Genomic DNA, 16,989 nt, shown 5'->3' with positions numbered 1-16,989 from the left:
GTTGGTCCCATGTTTAATGAGTTGAAATAAACGATCCCAGAAGTGTTCCATATGCACAAAACGCTTATTTCTCAAAGATATTGTGCCCGAATTTGTTTACATCCCTGTTAGTAAGCATTTCTCCTTTGCCAAGATAATCCATCCACCTGACAGGTGTGGCACATCAAGAAGCTGATTAAACAGCAAGTTTAACAGCTGCCAAGTTGGTGGGCCTATGCCCTCCAAGGCCCACCCATGGATGCCCCCCTGCCTAGTCATGTGAAATCCATAGATTAGGGCTTAGTGAATTTATTTAAATTGACTGATTTCCTTATATGAACTGTAACTTGGTAAAATCTTTGAAATTGTTTCACGTTGCGTTTATATTTTTCAGTATAATAACCAATAGCATTTCAATAAATAGCTTGTCAGATTCATTTTCTCAGTCCAATTGATTTTGTCGTTTCCTCCTAAATTATACAATAAGGTGAAATAATTGTTATTTCTACCTCGTTTGAACTACCGTGGCAACACATTTGTGTTGGATTCAGTGATTTCATATACATCTAGAAGGACCACTGGGTTTATGATATTGAGTGTAACTGTAATATTACAGTTTGAACATCTTGAAGAACAATCTGGCCTTGATGGCCATGTACTCTTATAATCTCCACCCGGCCCTGCCAGAAGAGGACTGGCCACCCCTCAGAGCCTGGTTCCTCTCTAGGTTTCTTCCTAGGTTCCTGCCTTTCTATGGAGTTGTTCCTAGCCACCATGCTTCTACATCTGCATTGTTTGGGGTTTTAGGCTGAGTTTCTGTACAGCACTTTGTGATATCTGCTGATGTAAAAAGGGCCTTATAAATACATTTGATTGATTGATTGATTCAGTCCAAATACTAATAATAGATTGGAGTGGCTGGCTGGCTGGCATGCAGGCCAAAGTGGTGGATGGACATTCAGTAGAATATTGTAATGATTTCCCTGTGAGGAGGGGATGTGGCATAATCCTGAAGCACATGTGAGGACAGCAGAGCCCCCTGGATCCTGTCTTCGTGCGTCTGGAATCTGCTCCCCCCTCTCTCTGGTCAAAGAGGGTGTGGGGGCTCTCACCACAGCGTGCATTGTGCCTGGTCATCACAACAGATTCTGCGCAAATTTGGGCAGAGAGGAGGGAATGGAGCCTGGCTCCTGCCACACCCGGCCTTCCTCCTCTCCTCCATGGCCACAGCACTGTGAGAGCTGGTACTGTTTCCATGTGAACAGAGCACTGAAGAGACATTGACGTGTGTAAGCATTAGCACTCTGTTTCACACATCCTCATTGGCAGCAACATGCAGGTGTCTCTGCCAGAACAGGGAATTGGCATAGGTAATTTAGACTGGAGCTTGGTTTATTTATTGATCTTTACTAACAGCACTGACTGAGTGGGATTTAAGCAGGAAAATCTCCTCTTTACTATAAAAGCTATTCAACAGGACCACCGTCCCAGTGTAAGGAGGGACTCAAAAAAGGGAGAAAAAGCAAAAGAATGGTAATTGTCTGTTGACAGATTGGATGTATTCAATCATTCATACTAGGAGCCGTGTATAGGGTGGGGTTGTAGCTCTCGCTAGTGCAAGGCTGCATGCCGGTCGCCTGTGGAGGAGAGAGGGGGAGGGAGAAAAGGGGGATAGGTTCATCACAGAGCGAGAAGGAGGGGGTGTCAGCATGAAGAGAGGGAGGGGAAGGAGGGTTTTTAAAGGGTGGGCTTGTAGTCATTGTTAGCCAGCAAGTCAGAGAGAGGCGCGAGCAGGCAGACAGTGAGTGTGTGTGCAAATTGTGATGAGTAAAAGCATTAGGCGACTCAGCTGTTGATACAGCCAGTGAGCGTGTGCAAGAGCGTGAGAGCGAGGGAGTGAGAGAGAAGTGTAAGGCAAAAAGGAAAGAAGGGAAAAGAGAGAAAGGATATTACAAGTATGCTGTGCTGCATAAGAAGAACAAAACCGGTAACGGCTTTCTTTACAGATTCTCTCATTCATATCTGGCAGTTTCAAAATGTGTCTAAATTGTTCAACGTTTGGACTAACTACTTCAGTAACTGAATTGAGGATACGCTTATCTCATTGTCTTGTCTTCATGGCTCGCTGGGACTTCAGTGATGTCTCAGATGAAAAACGGACACGCCTTGTTAATGTAATTATGTCTGAATGAGTGTAGTAGCCACAATGCTTCCAGACCTCATACTGTAATAGCAGTAAAATAAGCCTGTAACATGATGCTGAGGACTTTTATACTGTTATCGATCCACTACTTTAAACACTGAAAGATGTATTGATAGACACTTGATGCACCTGTTTGCTGCCTTCTGTGATTGCCTTGACTTCTTTGTACTGTATTCAGGGGATACATGAAGACTGGGGATACTTCCTCCAATGAGCACAATACTGTCTTAATTACCTTAAGGCTGCTCTTAATTGATGCACTACTAAAAAATCCTATTTGGGTGTTATCTCTAAGAATCAAGAGGATAGAGAGGCATGTTTGTAGAGGAAAAAGGGTGGGGTAAGGATCCACTGACTAAGACTCAACTCCTCTGGCCACGGTGTCTCCAGGGATTTCAATAGGAAATTAGGACTTTAAAGGGATTAGCACGGTTCGGGCGTTAAAAGTGTATATTGTCAATTAGGTCTACACATGTTTATGGGTGCATAGTTGTGAAAAAACAGATGAATACATAGCGGAGAATACTTTCTCAGAAAAGGAAGGTGTTGTGAATCTACGGGTGGGTCTTGGAGTTGTACAGTATGAGATAGTACCTTGATGTAAGTAGCTAGCAGAAGGTATTTTTTGTTAGCACAGAGCTATCTATCTGCAGAAGCTACCTAGAGTGATCAGAATTGTATTGGCTTCATAAAGCACTGGATTCCATCAACACCTGATTCCTGCTTAAATGTCAGCATGTATGAGTCATTTTAGCTCAGCCAGGCTGCACATTGCACTGAAGTGGGTGAGGCATCCCTCTCTCTCTCACGCAGCTTTAATACTGCATTAAACCCTATCTCCACACAATGCTGTTATCTGAATCCTAACCTACTCTCACCACAGGGAAAACCGCCTCCCATGCAGCATCCAGCCCTTAGACTCTGCTTTCTGCTTTTGAGGACTGGCTAATGAATGAATGAAGTCTCTGGATTTAGACAGCATATAAATGGTGCAACAAGAGAGATTGCTCTCAGCTTGCTGTTAAAAGCACAGAGAGCTACACACCCATACAGCAGTAGCAGCAACCAGGTTTTTCAACAGAACCACTGTCAGACCAGCCGTGATTGTGGAGCCTTTGTTCAAACGAGAGAGAGCAGCCTATTTAATTAAATTAGGGTGGCTATTATGGCTGAATATTATCTGGTTGCGAACATCATTCTTGGGGCCATCGAAACATGTACAACACCGCTCATTAATTCACCATCCTGGGAATAAGGCGTGTGTCGGAGAGGCATGGGGCTGTGCGGGTAGGTGAATGTATTCTCCTCCACCTGAACCCCCCCCCCCCTCTCCTGCAAGAGGAGGGAGAGGAGAGGAGACAGCTGGATGAAAGGGTGTGGTGCTGTGTGAGTGGGTAGTAGCAGCTCAGGGAGAATGGGGGAGATTCAGTTGCATTCCCATCCACTAGAAAACCAGACATATTTCTATCAAGATGAGATTTATTCAAGGGTATACATTTACTAGACATATTGCGACAGACACCATATATTTCTTGGCAGACTTCTTTTTTACCCTCTCCCTGTCTGGTTTCAGTGGTCGTGTGTAAGTTACACTGTGAGAGCCAAGCTATCGTTTTATTACACACACTGATTCAATTCAAACACACATACAGATCATTAGTGTTTGGTTTACTGAGATAAGGGCTGTGTTTGCGTCAGCACGCTGCATTCCCCTATGTAGAGGAGCTAGGGAGCGAGTAAGAGCGAGTAAGAATGTTTGAGCGAGTAAGAATTAAAAGAGGATACAAATACCGGCTGTGTGCGTTTGTGCAAGCAGCAGTCTCATTTCCCTCCTGTGACAAAGTCCCTAATGGTTTCCAAACTGAGACAGCGGTCTGACGTGGGGGATGGTGGCTGGCTACCGTTGAAAGATCCATCCATAAAACCACTCTGTGGGGTGTGGTTCACACAGTGTTGCCCACCCAAGGACAGTGGCTGGGTCCCGAGATGTACAGTTGTCTTTCAGAGACTGTAGCCTGGCTTTTACTGGTGGTGTATCACCTACAGGCAATCAGCTATCTAAAAGGGCAAATGCAACTAGTGTTCCTGAGAGACCGTTTTGAGATATGCTCATTTGATGAGTGGAAAGATCCTGCACTGAGTGACATTAAGGAATCAGATTGTTGTTTGAATACAGTTGTCTGAAGCTGTCTCAGGAGTCTAGGTGTCAATTGACATGCCGATGCTTTTTAACATCGATTGATTATTCAATTATTTTTAGATCTTCAATGATTGAGGTTTAAAAGGGATATACTGTAGCTTTGTAGCAAAATACCATTGGAACTGTCGATATAGAACTCTCCCCAGACATCTGATTGGAAGACCAGATTAAATCAGTTTGATATGGCTCTCAAAATGATGTTCTATATTGCTGTAGGTACATTGGTTAATGTCAGACATTAACATGCAAATATATTGCTTTGGACATTCTACCATTCATATGTCTGGGAAGCCACCTTATAACATGGCTAGTAGACTATACAAATTCATTGTTTGGTGGGTTGAACAGACAATATAAATAGGTTGATTGTGGTAAAATGGTTGTAAAATCAGTGTAATGAGTTCTATTCTCTTATTTGAAAAATTATAGCTGGTCTCAATACATTTATCTGAACGAACAAACAAAAAACCCACCTGTAATCCCCAAATGGACAATGAAATATTTCCCCTTAATGCAAAAAATGACGTAATTTCTCATATTCCCAAAACAGTTTACAATTGAAGTTTAGCAGGTGCTCTTATCCAGAGCGACGTACATTAGTGAGTGCATACACTTTCCATACTGGTCCTCTGTGGGAATTGAACCCACAACCCTGGTGCACCATGCTCTACCAAATGAGCCACATGGGACCCACATTTTTGGGGGGCATCTTAGATTGTCCTGCGAATTCAACATGTTTGCCATTTTTAGGAGATGCTCTTATCCAGAGCAACTAGGGTCAAGTGGCTTGTTCAAGGGCACATCGACAGATTGTTAACCGCCCTTCTCAATCGCCATAAGTCTATTTGAGCAAGTGCTTAGACCAAAATTTGGCAATTGTGAGCACCTATGAGATCATGCATATTAAAGATACCATTACGGCTGTGAGGGTGTGCCAGACACGCTATATTCACCTCCTACTCTAACAGTCTATCAAATCTCACTGTTCCATTAGCACATCACTAAATTATTCCAAACTAATACATAGTCATGGCTTTAAAAACATTATATATTTATTGGCAGCAGGTGATTAAGACATCTTTCTCCTCCTAAAGGTGCCGCACGCACCTGCGCACACACACGCACGCACGCACGCACACACACACACACACACACACACACACACTGACCCTGAACAAACGCCCTGACCGTTGGAACAGCCAGCTCCTTCTTGCTACCCTGATTTATGGTTTCCTATTGGCTGCTTCCCCAAGGGGTCAGGTGTAATGTCAATCATAGGCTAAACCAGTAGTTTTCACCCTTTTTTGGTTACCATACCACCAACTGAATTTTGCTTTGCCCAGAGTACACCTGAAGTACCCACTCATGTGCATTTTAACAGTAAGCCTATTGTCTCATGAGTCTTCTCAAGTACCCTCTGTGGAAAGGCCAAGTACGACCACGGGTCCTACTTGGGAACCACTGGTCAAAAACAGCAGACAGGGCACTGAGTGATGAGTTACATGTAGCACTCTGGTTGTCAAGGTAACGTTTGATCATTCGGGGGGAGGATGGCTGTGCATCTTGACGAGGTAGCAACCAAAGATGGACCCACAAAGCAGCTTTCAGGGATCTAGTAATTAAACAATGCTGTACACCATTTCTGATGTTATTATAACTATGTTATTGATGATAGTAATGATAGTAACCGATTACAGTATCTAAAAACAAAGCAAAACAAATACTAATTGGAAATGAGATTAATCATCAAGACGTAACTGCTCCACATGCATCACTCTTTGGCTTATTATGCAATGAGACCAAAAATGTAGCGTATTTGTAACAAGAAGCAAGAATCCCTCGTGAAAGACAAAGCATGTTACACTCTTAGCTACATCATAGATTTAGAATCACAGTCTCTTTGATTTGGTTTAGTCCACACTGCCTGTTACATTTCCTTTACATTGGTTCACTCTATTATTTTCAGATTAACATAGTTTGTCTGTGTGAGATACATGCATAATTCAAATCAGTACAATCTGTTTATTTATTTATTCATTTTTAATGCACTGATAATTTTTTGCTTTGTCAATTTCAACATCCTTGTTTATTTTTCCTTATTTTCACTTCATTTCTTTTTCATTAGATTTATAAGAATCATAACACAGCCCTCTATTTGATGGACCACTCCAACTATGGATCGAGATATCAAAGGTAACATCTTGGCGCTCTGTACAGGCTTCAACACCTATCCCACTCCTATTCCTCATCTGTTCCTCAATTCTGCTCCAACCACGGCCACCGACTTCTAACAACCCAAACCTGAACAACCGTGCTCAGATCCACATCCCACTCTCACCGCCTGCTCAGACTGTACCTTCTTCTGCCTTGAACAATCCACCTTTTAGGAATTTCCCTTGATTCCGCTTATAATCTAGTATCTATTGTGGGTGGTGGGTATGTTGGTGGGATGTGTTATTGGAGATGCCTTTTGGAAGTGTTCTTATTCAGAACCATTGGGATTGGATGTGAATGACATCCAATGGCGTTCACCAAGGTGGAATGCTATCTGTTCATCTGCCACAATAAGAGACGCTATTGGTTGGATGTTGATCCAAAAGGGCTTCATATAATAGTTACTGTCACTCACTATTTGGCAGGCCCGTTGAGTATGGGCCTCTGATACCACTTCATTGGAGACCTTTCACATTTAGCCATTTAGCTGGAACAGCTTTCTAAGAGCTTAGTAGGTCACCAAAAGGGTGTTTGTTTGAAGCGGCAATTGAAATTCTTGTTGGTTAGATAACAATAATATTGCTTCATTTTAGGGCAGACACAAAATGTCAATAGTAAGCCCTTGGTGTTTTGTTGTTCTCTAATATGCTCATGACGTCTTGACATCCTGTCTCTTTCCCAAGGTTGAGAAGAATGAAGAGGCTGACCAGGAAATCAAGCAGGATGAGAAGAAACCAGAGGACAAAGCCCACAAGGCGGCCACCAAAATCCAGGCCAGCTTCCGTGGACACATACTCCGGAAAAAAATGAAAGATGGAGAGGAGGATGAGGAGGCCAGTCCAGCTGTCCCAGAGGAGGAGGCGAAGGAGGCGGCAGACGGAGAAGAGGAGAAGGAGGACGTCCCCACTGCGGCTGAGCAGGCTGCCGAGGAAAAAGCCACCCCTGGGATTAAAGAGGAGGAGACGAGCCAAGCCAAAAGCCCCATCTCAGAAAAGCCAGCAAACTCTCCTGCCCCGGTCGCCACCTCTCCCGTAGCCGCAGCAGCAGCTTCTCCTACCGCGGCGCCTTCAGAGCCTTCCAAAGAGGACGCCAAGGCGGAGCCCGGCGACACCAAGGAGAAGCCCAAAGAGGTGGACAGCAATGAGGTTCCGGTTTCTGCGCAAAACCCCTCCACTGATTGTGCTGAAAAGAGTGTGGAGGGTGGTGCTGCCCAGGAGGAGTCCAAACAAGCCGACGTGCCTGCTGCTACTGTCAGTGAGACGGCTGATCAGGAGGAGCCTCACCAAACACAAGACAAAAAAGGTAGGCCTTATTGTAACCCAGCCTCTGAGATGCCCATCCATGTAGATGAGCTTAGAAATAGGCTACAAACACAACACAAACCAAATAGGCTTCACAATAGCTCATATAATACATTTATTATTAAGAATAAAATGATCTGTGAGCCAAATGTACAAAATGACATCATGTCAAGCTGTTACTCATAATCTCTTTACAGGATCTTTGATTGGTTCTAAGTATGAGAGAACAGGGCAAAGGCTCAGTAGGTTATCTTGTTCCAGTCCTCGAACTCCCAGACTGTATGATGTAGCCTACCTAATGGAATATGTGCAGAATCCTCTACAGGAGGATCAGTGTCTTTGTCCTAAGTGGCACCCTATTCCCTACATAGTGCACTACCCTATGGGCCCTGGTTAAAAGTAGTGCATTTTACAGGGTACAAGGTGCCATTTGGGACAGAAGCTTAGACAGGACTGGGATAAACTAGGTCATAGGGACTGCACTGTCTGCAGGTTGTCATAGTTACACATACTTGGCTACTGGTGTAGACCCGGGATACCTGGCCATGGTTTTCAGACTTACCGAATGATAAATTACTCAAAGTGGTCAATTAAGACGGAAACCAGCAGACCGTGAAGACATGCATGACCTGGAATGGCTAACCATCATATGAAGCACTAGTTTAGGTCATATATTTAGGTCATAAAGTCCAATGTAAAGGATATAGTACAAATGGAATTGAGTATTTTAGTGGAGTTCAGGTGGTCCTTCGAGCTTCAGCAAACAAAGAAAAGGAGGGGTGCTCAACAATAATGACAAAAACGACATATTTTAATATTCAATATGTAGCAGTGGAGGTGTTTATATTATCTGTCCGGTATATTCAGGGTCTATACACAATGAAACACAAGACAGTGTTGTTGGAAGACCTTTCACAGAAATATTATTGATGGAGACTTTTATGAGTTAATGAATGACTGAAATCAACTTTATTGATCCCCAGAGAGAGAAATCGGGATAAATAATAAATTAGCTCATCTTCTAGGATGGGTTGAAATGTCAATATTTTCCTCAGTGATTGCATGGTTACCACTCCCTTACCTGGAACCTGCCCATTGATTGCCCGTAGAATACCAAGTGCTGTGTGAGTCATCTATCATGAGTCACATTCACGCACGTCTAGCGCCATCTCTGATTCCCACTGGATGACTAGCGAAGATGATGTCATGCTGATGATTAAAGTCAATGCAGTCATGATGACATCATTACCTCCAGGAAATTAGGAAAATAGCTTTGATAGGAAAGAACATCTACATGTCATACTAACAACTCGTAGGGAAAATAAGACTTAACCCTGTGAGACCCAATATTGTAAAAATAAATGTCCTAAATTGCATCCTGTACAGGTCCTAAACAAAACAATTATGCCAAACTACAAAGTGCATCTCCTTAGACCCAGATGTACTGTATCTCTTAGAAGTATTTGTTGTGTGTTGGTATGATTATTGTGGCATCAGTAGCCTCTGAAACATTAGAAAACTGTCCACTCGTCTGAGACCACACTGGTCCCATACACAAGCAAATGCTGTAGGCCATCCATGCAAGTACATGACTTGAAATATTTTTCCTGTCTTCTCTAAGATGTAGAGATTATGTAGTAAAAAACATATCAAGAAAAAAACGTTTTGAGCTAGAGGTAGTTTTGTAAGTGCTGCAAAAATGCAACATTAGGCTTGAAGGATTGTCAAAGTGAGACATTGTTTCCCTTCCAAATTCTGCAAGTAATATGGACAACTAAATATTTCAAGAGTAACTTTGATGTACCTTCGACACATCAAAAGAAGAAAAATGAATATACATTAAAAGAATACTGACATGTTATGGTAAAGAAGTAAGATAGAAAATAAAATAACCCAAAAAGGACAACCAAATATCTTATCCATACATAGAAAAAAAAACACAAATTGTTTATTCTGTTTTTGATAGCAAAATACAAACATTTGAATTGGTCAAGTCGATCAATTTGCCTATTTCAGACAAAATATGACTTAATTTCAAATTTATGTACCATTAGACAATATTTCCATCACATGTAAATGTTTTTGATCCATTTTGATGTGATTTTCATGTCATTTCTGTTTTCTTACCACACATTTTTGCTACCATTTGAAGCCCAATGTTGCATTTTTGCAACATTTTCTGAATTTCTTTCTACAAACTTGACATTCCAAAAACTGATTATTTTCATTTTCATAAGTATTTAAGTATTTCTGAAGGGTAAAAAAATCTGATTTGGATCTATGGTTAGGTCTCACAGGGTTAAAAATCTGATTTGGATCTATGCTTAGATCTCACAGGGTAAAAAAATCTGACTTTATAGTACAATTGCAATTAAATAGTACAATTGTAAATGTAGGCCAGCTGTACCAAAAACAGAGTAGATTTCTGTAGATTTAGTCTTGGACTTGAGAATCGCATCTAGCAGGTTCTGAGAGGAATGAACTGTTGCTACTCTCTCTCTTTCTCTCCCCCCTTCCTTCCTTCCTTTCCTTCCTTTCCTTTCTTTCCTTCCTTCCTTCCTTCCTTCCTTCCTTCCTTCCTTCCTTCCTTCCTTCCTTCCTTCCTTCCTTCCTTCCTTCCTTCCTTCCTTCCTTCCTTCCTTCCTTCCTTCCTTCCTTCCTTCCTTCCTTCCTTCCTTCCTTCCTTCCTCCCTCCTTATTTCTTCTTTCAGATGGTGCCGAAGAATCCCAACCAGCTGAGGCTCCAGCAGAGGCAGACCAGGAGGAGTCCAAGGAGGACCAAGCGAAAGTTTAACATAGAGAAAAAAATACTATGATTACAAATGAATTTAAAGGGTGACTCTTCTCCTTCTGAATGTGAAGACAGTCCATTTTTATTTGTTTGTCATTTTTTGTGTGGCAATGATTTTCTTATGTTGAGAGTTTCCAACATGCGTTTTTTGGTTCAAGCTATAAGTGGTATGATTTGGGTATGTTCTGTATCTTACATTATTGATTCGATGGTTGGACGTATCCACATTTTGAACTGAGTTTCAAAACCCTACAAAGCAGGACAGGACATTTTCATATTCTGCTTGAGTTGATCAAGCTTGGTTTACGTTCTTTGAGTAACAGGTCCTTCTCCTTCCGCACTTATAAAACTAACAAGTCTGACATGATTTTCACGACTTTACGGAGAACAATGAGTACTATGACATGTTGTTGGCCCCACAACTAAAATCCCCCCTTCCAAATTACATGATTAGCATGAACCATCTTACAACTTGCATGGGAACTCTTCCACTAAGAGGAACTTTTCGCAGTCACAATACAAAAAAAAAAAAGTGGCTTCTTTTTGATGTCCTTGGTGTTGTTATGACAGTTTGATATGAATTGGAATTACTCTTGCACTGATGTTAAAAAGAAAATCAAACAAACAAAACGAAAAAACTTTTCCTATGTTCCAGTGAGTGCAATGTCCAGTTTGAATCTGAGGAGTTCAATTGTGAGAAAAAAAAACAATGGTTTCAATGTCTGTTTTCAAAATAAAGCAATGTGCCAATTACCATCATAAGTTGTGGAATATATTTCACCTGCCAAACAAAATATTTGCTAATGAAGCCACTTTCACATAAAGACTGAATTGGAGTATAATAGTATTATTATTAATGAGATCTGGAGACATCTAGTGGAGCGTAGTGACACCTGCAGCTTAGGGCTTGGTGCTCGATTCAAATTCGTATTGCTCAGCACTATAGCGCGATTGAAATGTAAAGGTCATTTCTGATTGAGTCGACCAATGCAGCGTTTACTGTGAATGCAGTCCGCTAACTCGGGAACAATGGCTTTCCATTTCTGTTGTGCTGTATGGCAGCTCTTCAGCACTACATATTGAATTGAATTCCTGCCATGAAATGATACCCAGCTATTAGCTTATTAGTAGCAAATGCTATACTCTTGGGTCTCAATTCAATCTGAGGTTCAGCGCTATAGCGCACTTGAAATGTAAAGGTTATTTCTGATTAGAGCCGACATATGGAGTGTTTAAAGTGAATGTAGTCTCCGCTAACGCAGGAACATTGCCTTTAAATATCAATCGAACTACAACGCAGATCTTCAGCACTACGGATTGAATCGAGCCCAATTGACCTGACAGTAAAAACATACAGGTCACTTTTAATTTATTTTTTAATTTATTTTTTAAACATAGATAGGTTATAGATACACCCATTCTTCCATACTCCCAGTATTTGGCACAAAAACTTCCAGTTGGTCAGGTCTGTGTTGGAGGATCAGCAAGTGTTTCATAATCACCAGAAAGATTTCTCATGAAGGATTAACTGGTAACCTACATGTGTTGTCCAAGGTTGGGGTCAATTCCACAAATTCAATTCTAATTAAATTCTCTCCCCCTGTAAATTCCCACTTAGTTGAATTCAAATTCTAGGTCAGTCTTTGAATTCAGAGATAATTAAATTCCTCTGAATTCCAATGTTAGGTAAATTCCACAAATTCCAATTCCAATTCAAATCCCGATATAATCCGGCTGATTATATCACTGTTCAGGCAGCCTAGCTATGCTGGAATACAGGTTTGGAATGATTAAAAACAAATCTTACAGTTAATTTCTTATACTATGTGCAATGTAAAAAAAATACCATTAACTGGTAAATATACAAACAATGGAATTCTAATTCAAATCCAAAACTTGAAGATTTTTCAAATTAGAATTTAATTCAACATAAATTCTCCACTTCATGAGTGAATTCAAGAATTGAATTGGATTTTCAAATTCAATTGGAATTTGACCCCAACCTAGCACTACATTTTAAAAGCTACCGTAATTACCCCAACCCCTTCCTGAGTCATCTGATGCCAGAGCATGTCTTTTCCTTGAGTCTTTATCTCAATGGGGCCTACTGGTTTAAAGGTTAGATAAAAACGCTACAAGGCTCATAGCAAATTAATTGGAACCATTTCAGGAGTTCATCGGTGTCCATAACAATGGCCCTTTCCTTCTATAAAGCCTATCATTTCAGTCAGACAATGCAAATGACTGTACCTACTGGCAAGAGTTCTCCTTCCAGGGATCACACTGTTCAGATAGATTTGTCAGTGTCAATTTCCAATGTCCAGATTAACTGGCTAGAAAGTGTCATAGAAACCCATCTCCTTTTCCAAAACAGATTATAGTTTGTCAAGCACAACAGAAATATATAGTATAGGACACAAATCTCCCAATGAGAATGAACAATAATACATATATTATTTTATTTGCATGTTACATGGTGATAAACACAATTGTACCAGGAAGATACTGTGTTTCAAGCGTTCTCCAAAAAGATTACTCATTGACATCTCAATCCACATTCAAATACAGAACACTGAGTTCAAACAACTTTATTTTGCGTCAAAACATTTTCTTGTATACCTTTTACATACCATTTTTAGAAATCAATCGCAATAACGTTACCATTAATCAAAGCAAATAGAAAAAACAGAGACATTGCTGTGTAATGATTGTATAATTGTCTAGGAATTCCATTCTTGTGACAAAGGGAAGTACAAATGTGACATTCCTCTGTGTCCTACAGTGGAGTATTATCAACAAAGTGAACTTAGGGATAGCCAACTTAAATATATTCAAAAATAAATGTATATACAGGTGAGATAAACCATAAGATGGTGGGTTACACATGTAACCATAGCTTGGTGGGATGGATAAACATGTGGCCAATGTAAATGACTGGTAATTCATGCCGCATGTATCTCTTTCAATGGCTTAAAACAAGCCAAAGTAACTCAACAGTGTGTGCAGACACACAAGCCAATTTTATACAGCGATGGGATGCAACGTTTATTATTAGAAAGAATCTAGGTAGACATGTCAGTCCCCTTCAGTTCCCCAGGTATCAGTCATAAGGGATCAGGGGCTGTATTCATAGGCAGGGTACAGCGCAGTCAGGTGAGAGCCCTCCTCTTGGGAAAGACTTCAGCTAAACATCTGACGACTCACTGGCTGAGGAGTCTGTCAATCACTGCAAGACCGCCCACTGCTTTCCCCCAGTGCTTTAGCTTTGACAGGTAGACATATACAGTACTGTACTATAGTCCACATGCCTTCCCATTCAGACATGTAAAAACACTTCCCATTAAATTATAATACATACCTCTTTATTGGAGTGTTAATAAACTATCGTCCAGAGGCAGGATGTACAGTAGGCCTAGCGTTCATTGTTTTATGGGTAATTGAAAATACAGAGATGACACACAGATAGATTTTCAGTATAGCACTAAGGCTAACATACAGCAAGTCTGTTTTCTAACAAAGAACTCAGACTGCTTAGATGGACAACTACCTTCCAGTCATGGTTCCAAAGCAGTAGGAATACAGTGGAGGTTTTTTAATGATGATGAGATTTCAGAGAGCATTACTTACATTACAGGTTGGTTTTGTGAACACACTGACTTGACAGATAGCGGTAGACAATGTTATCATGTGACCGGTCTGTTTTGTTGGCCTCAGTTGTTCATCAATTAATTTTGGCATTCAGCTCATGGTCACTCTCCATGAGCTTTCATTTTAGAAACCAAACACATCTATGTACCCAACTCAAAGAAAAACTAAAACAATGTTGTAATTGGAAAGGTACAATAAATGCACAAACTTGACCTTATTAAACCCTTTTAAAAACATTGTTCTCTAGTGGTTTTACTTGTATGGTGCAAAGCGCTGCTGCCATGGAATACTTCAAGTTAATTATCAACAAATGACGGACTTATTTAGAAATATGGACATATTAAATGTGTCTTTATATATAAGGACATTGGATTCAAGTATATACACCATTAACGGAAATTATTGAAAATAAATCCATAAATTATGAATTTCCATATGTCATTATGAAAACACACATACAGAAAAGAAAAGCACATCATTCATGTCATACATTTCTATCCAAATTCCAGCAGTATAACTGTGGTAGCTCAAAATTTATTGGAGAAAGTCGACAACATAAAATCTAATATGGCAGGCCATTTCTGAAGCTAAATACAGTTTGCCATAGAGAAACTGAACAGCATATAATTGGTTTGTAATCATACAAGCAACATGTACTGTAACAATAATTACTATTTTTCTTGTTACAGTGGTGAAACAAGTTCTTTTTTATCATATAGAGACACTTAAAAAAAAAAATTATATACAGTAACGCATCAATATTACGCATGTTTTGTTTGATGAAGGTCATGAAAGTAGGTCTTCCTTTTCGACATAAAGATTATTACACATTTGCACTGATGCAAACCATGCTAGTCCACAGTTATTGTGCATCTCCTTTGATGCGTCCAAAAATCAGCCAGTTATGGGTTATGATCCCTTTACTATTGAAATTAAGTATACCAAATATAACATTGCATGTTCTACTGTTTTTCTGTAATGTTGACTGGAGTATGTTGGCTTTGACATAATGCGTATTATAAACACTTTCAAATCTATTGTTTTGTATTTTTTAAATGTCAATTTTTTGACATATATTGGCGTATTATTGTTTGATGATGCACTGGTTACAATGACCTTTTAGTCTAACAATACAGTACAATTCCATTAGGAAAGTAACAGTAGCTTGAATGTCTCAGTGCTTCTCATAGATATCCATGATTGTTGTACTTGACCTGAAATCCCTGCCATTTGGGAGTTTAGACTTACGTATTCATGGGGACAAAATACAATGAACCACACCCAATCCCCCCCAACTGAAACATGAGTAACGACAGCGGAAAAGCAAGACTTCAGCATCTTCAAATGGTAATAACTGTTTCTTTTTTTTAAAACACTGTTTGTTCCATTTTCTCCATTTCATATTTTTTTGTTACTAAAACTTATTAATAAGCCCATTCTATCTTCTTATTATCTAGTTTGGTGCGTCGAAGCACGTCAGGATTTTTGTTACGTTATGCAAACAGTCTCAATGTAATAACCGGGTAGGTAATAACAATGGTAGGTTGGTGGTGTTATTAACACTTGAAGAGAAGGCAGGTGATGGAGGCCAGGAGGAGCCACAGTGACTGGGATAGGCAGGCGGAGCCGTTGATGTCTCGACCCGTCCCAGGTCCTGGAGGGAGAGGGAGAAGGAGAGAAAGATTCAGAGGAAGAGAAGTTCAAGACTAACATATTCGTTTTGTTGATGTTTCATTCAATATATGTCACTTCAATGTAATGTAATAATGTGTAAATGTATACATTGCTATGCCTGTCTGAGTCCCTGTCTGAGTAGCGGTACTGCTGCTATGACTCTACAATAATTAATTTGTGTGCAGTGAGTGACATCTGGTGGTCAGACCATGTATTACAACCTTTTCTAGTCCCACATCTAAATGGAATGGGCCTAGAATTTGTAACATTGTCTAATGTGTCTAATTTCAGAGACATTTAATTAAGAGATTTTGGGGGACTGCATATTATTCCAAAGTCACTTACTATAGAGGAAGAGACTAGCATTTTGGATCCCGAGTTTGTTGGTTGCAACACAAGTGTAGTTTCCATAGTCCTCTTCTGTAACGTTGGAGATCATCAGGACAGTTGTGGTCCCTACGATCTGGATGCTGATTCCCTGGGCGTTCGATAGCCTGGACAAGACGGCACATCACGTTAGGCATTATAACACAATATGCATAAGACTCAGGACATCTGATTAGTCTGCCACTTTTGTCTTTAGAATAGAATACAGTACTAGTCAGCTCGTTTCAAAAGAAAAGTGAATGTGAAATTCAATATTCACACAGTTCCTCTCCTACATTTACATACAAATAATGAATTATGATAACATTGGTTTGCCTTATCATAGAGTCTATTGACACTGAGTACACACAACATGACATAGACTGACCAGGTGAATCCAGGTGAAAGCTATGATCCCTTATTGATGTCACTTGTTAAATCCACTTCAATCAGTGTAGATGAAGGGGAGAAGACAGGTTTAAGAATGGGCAAGACAAAAGATTTAAGTGCCTTTGAACTGGATATGGTAGTAGGTGCCAGGCACACCGGTTTGTGTCCAGAACTGCAACGCTGCTGGGTTTTTCACGCTCAAGTTTCCCGTGTGTATCAAGAA

General features: G+C 40.4%; 2 protein-coding genes across 4 annotated transcripts in view; one reads left to right on the top strand and one right to left on the bottom strand.

Moving 5' to 3' along the window:
* The first annotated feature begins 1,658 nt into the window (after window positions 1–1,658).
* Window positions 1,659–11,447, top strand: LOC139548531 (neuromodulin-like). The gene is made up of 3 exons (XM_071358223.1): window positions 1,659–1,966; window positions 7,280–7,898; window positions 10,609–11,447. Exons 1-3 carry the CDS (start codon window positions 1,937–1,939, stop codon window positions 10,689–10,691), a joined length of 732 nt encoding a protein of 243 aa, XP_071214324.1. The 5' UTR covers window positions 1,659–1,936; the 3' UTR covers window positions 10,692–11,447.
* Window positions 11,448–13,125: 1,678 nt separating this feature from the next.
* Window positions 13,126–16,989, bottom strand: part of LOC139548530 (limbic system-associated membrane protein-like) — a 728,679-nt gene continuing 724,815 nt past the window's right edge. For 2 of the 3 annotated variants that reach the window (XM_071358222.1, XM_071358221.1), the window contains 2 exons: window positions 16,356–16,504; window positions 14,849–15,990 (listed from right to left, as the gene is read on the bottom strand). In XM_071358222.1, coding sequence (XP_071214323.1) covers window positions 15,893–15,990; window positions 16,356–16,504 — 247 coding nt within the window. In that variant the 3' untranslated portion in view covers window positions 14,849–15,892. Of the gene's footprint in view, window positions 15,991–16,355; window positions 16,505–16,989 lie in introns of all 3 variants that reach the window. The other variant, XM_071358219.1, reaches the window with a different exon arrangement.

Source organism: Salvelinus alpinus, chromosome 21 (assembly GCF_045679555.1).
Source record: "Salvelinus alpinus chromosome 21, SLU_Salpinus.1, whole genome shotgun sequence".
Classification (NCBI taxonomy): domain Eukaryota; kingdom Metazoa; phylum Chordata; class Actinopteri; order Salmoniformes; family Salmonidae; genus Salvelinus; species Salvelinus alpinus.
This window is presented reverse-complemented; position numbering and strand designations above follow the sequence as displayed.

Coding starts and splice junctions, on each gene's coding strand:
- LOC139548531 (XM_071358223.1), top strand. CDS start 1,937: ATGCTGTGCTGCATAAGAAGAACAAAACCG. Junction 1,967..7,279: donor GCATAAGAAGAACAAAACCG/GTAACGGCTTTC, acceptor CTCTTTCCCAAG/GTTGAGAAGAATGAAGAGGC. Junction 7,899..10,608: donor CCAAACACAAGACAAAAAAG/GTAGGCCTTATT, acceptor TTCTTCTTTCAG/ATGGTGCCGAAGAATCCCAA.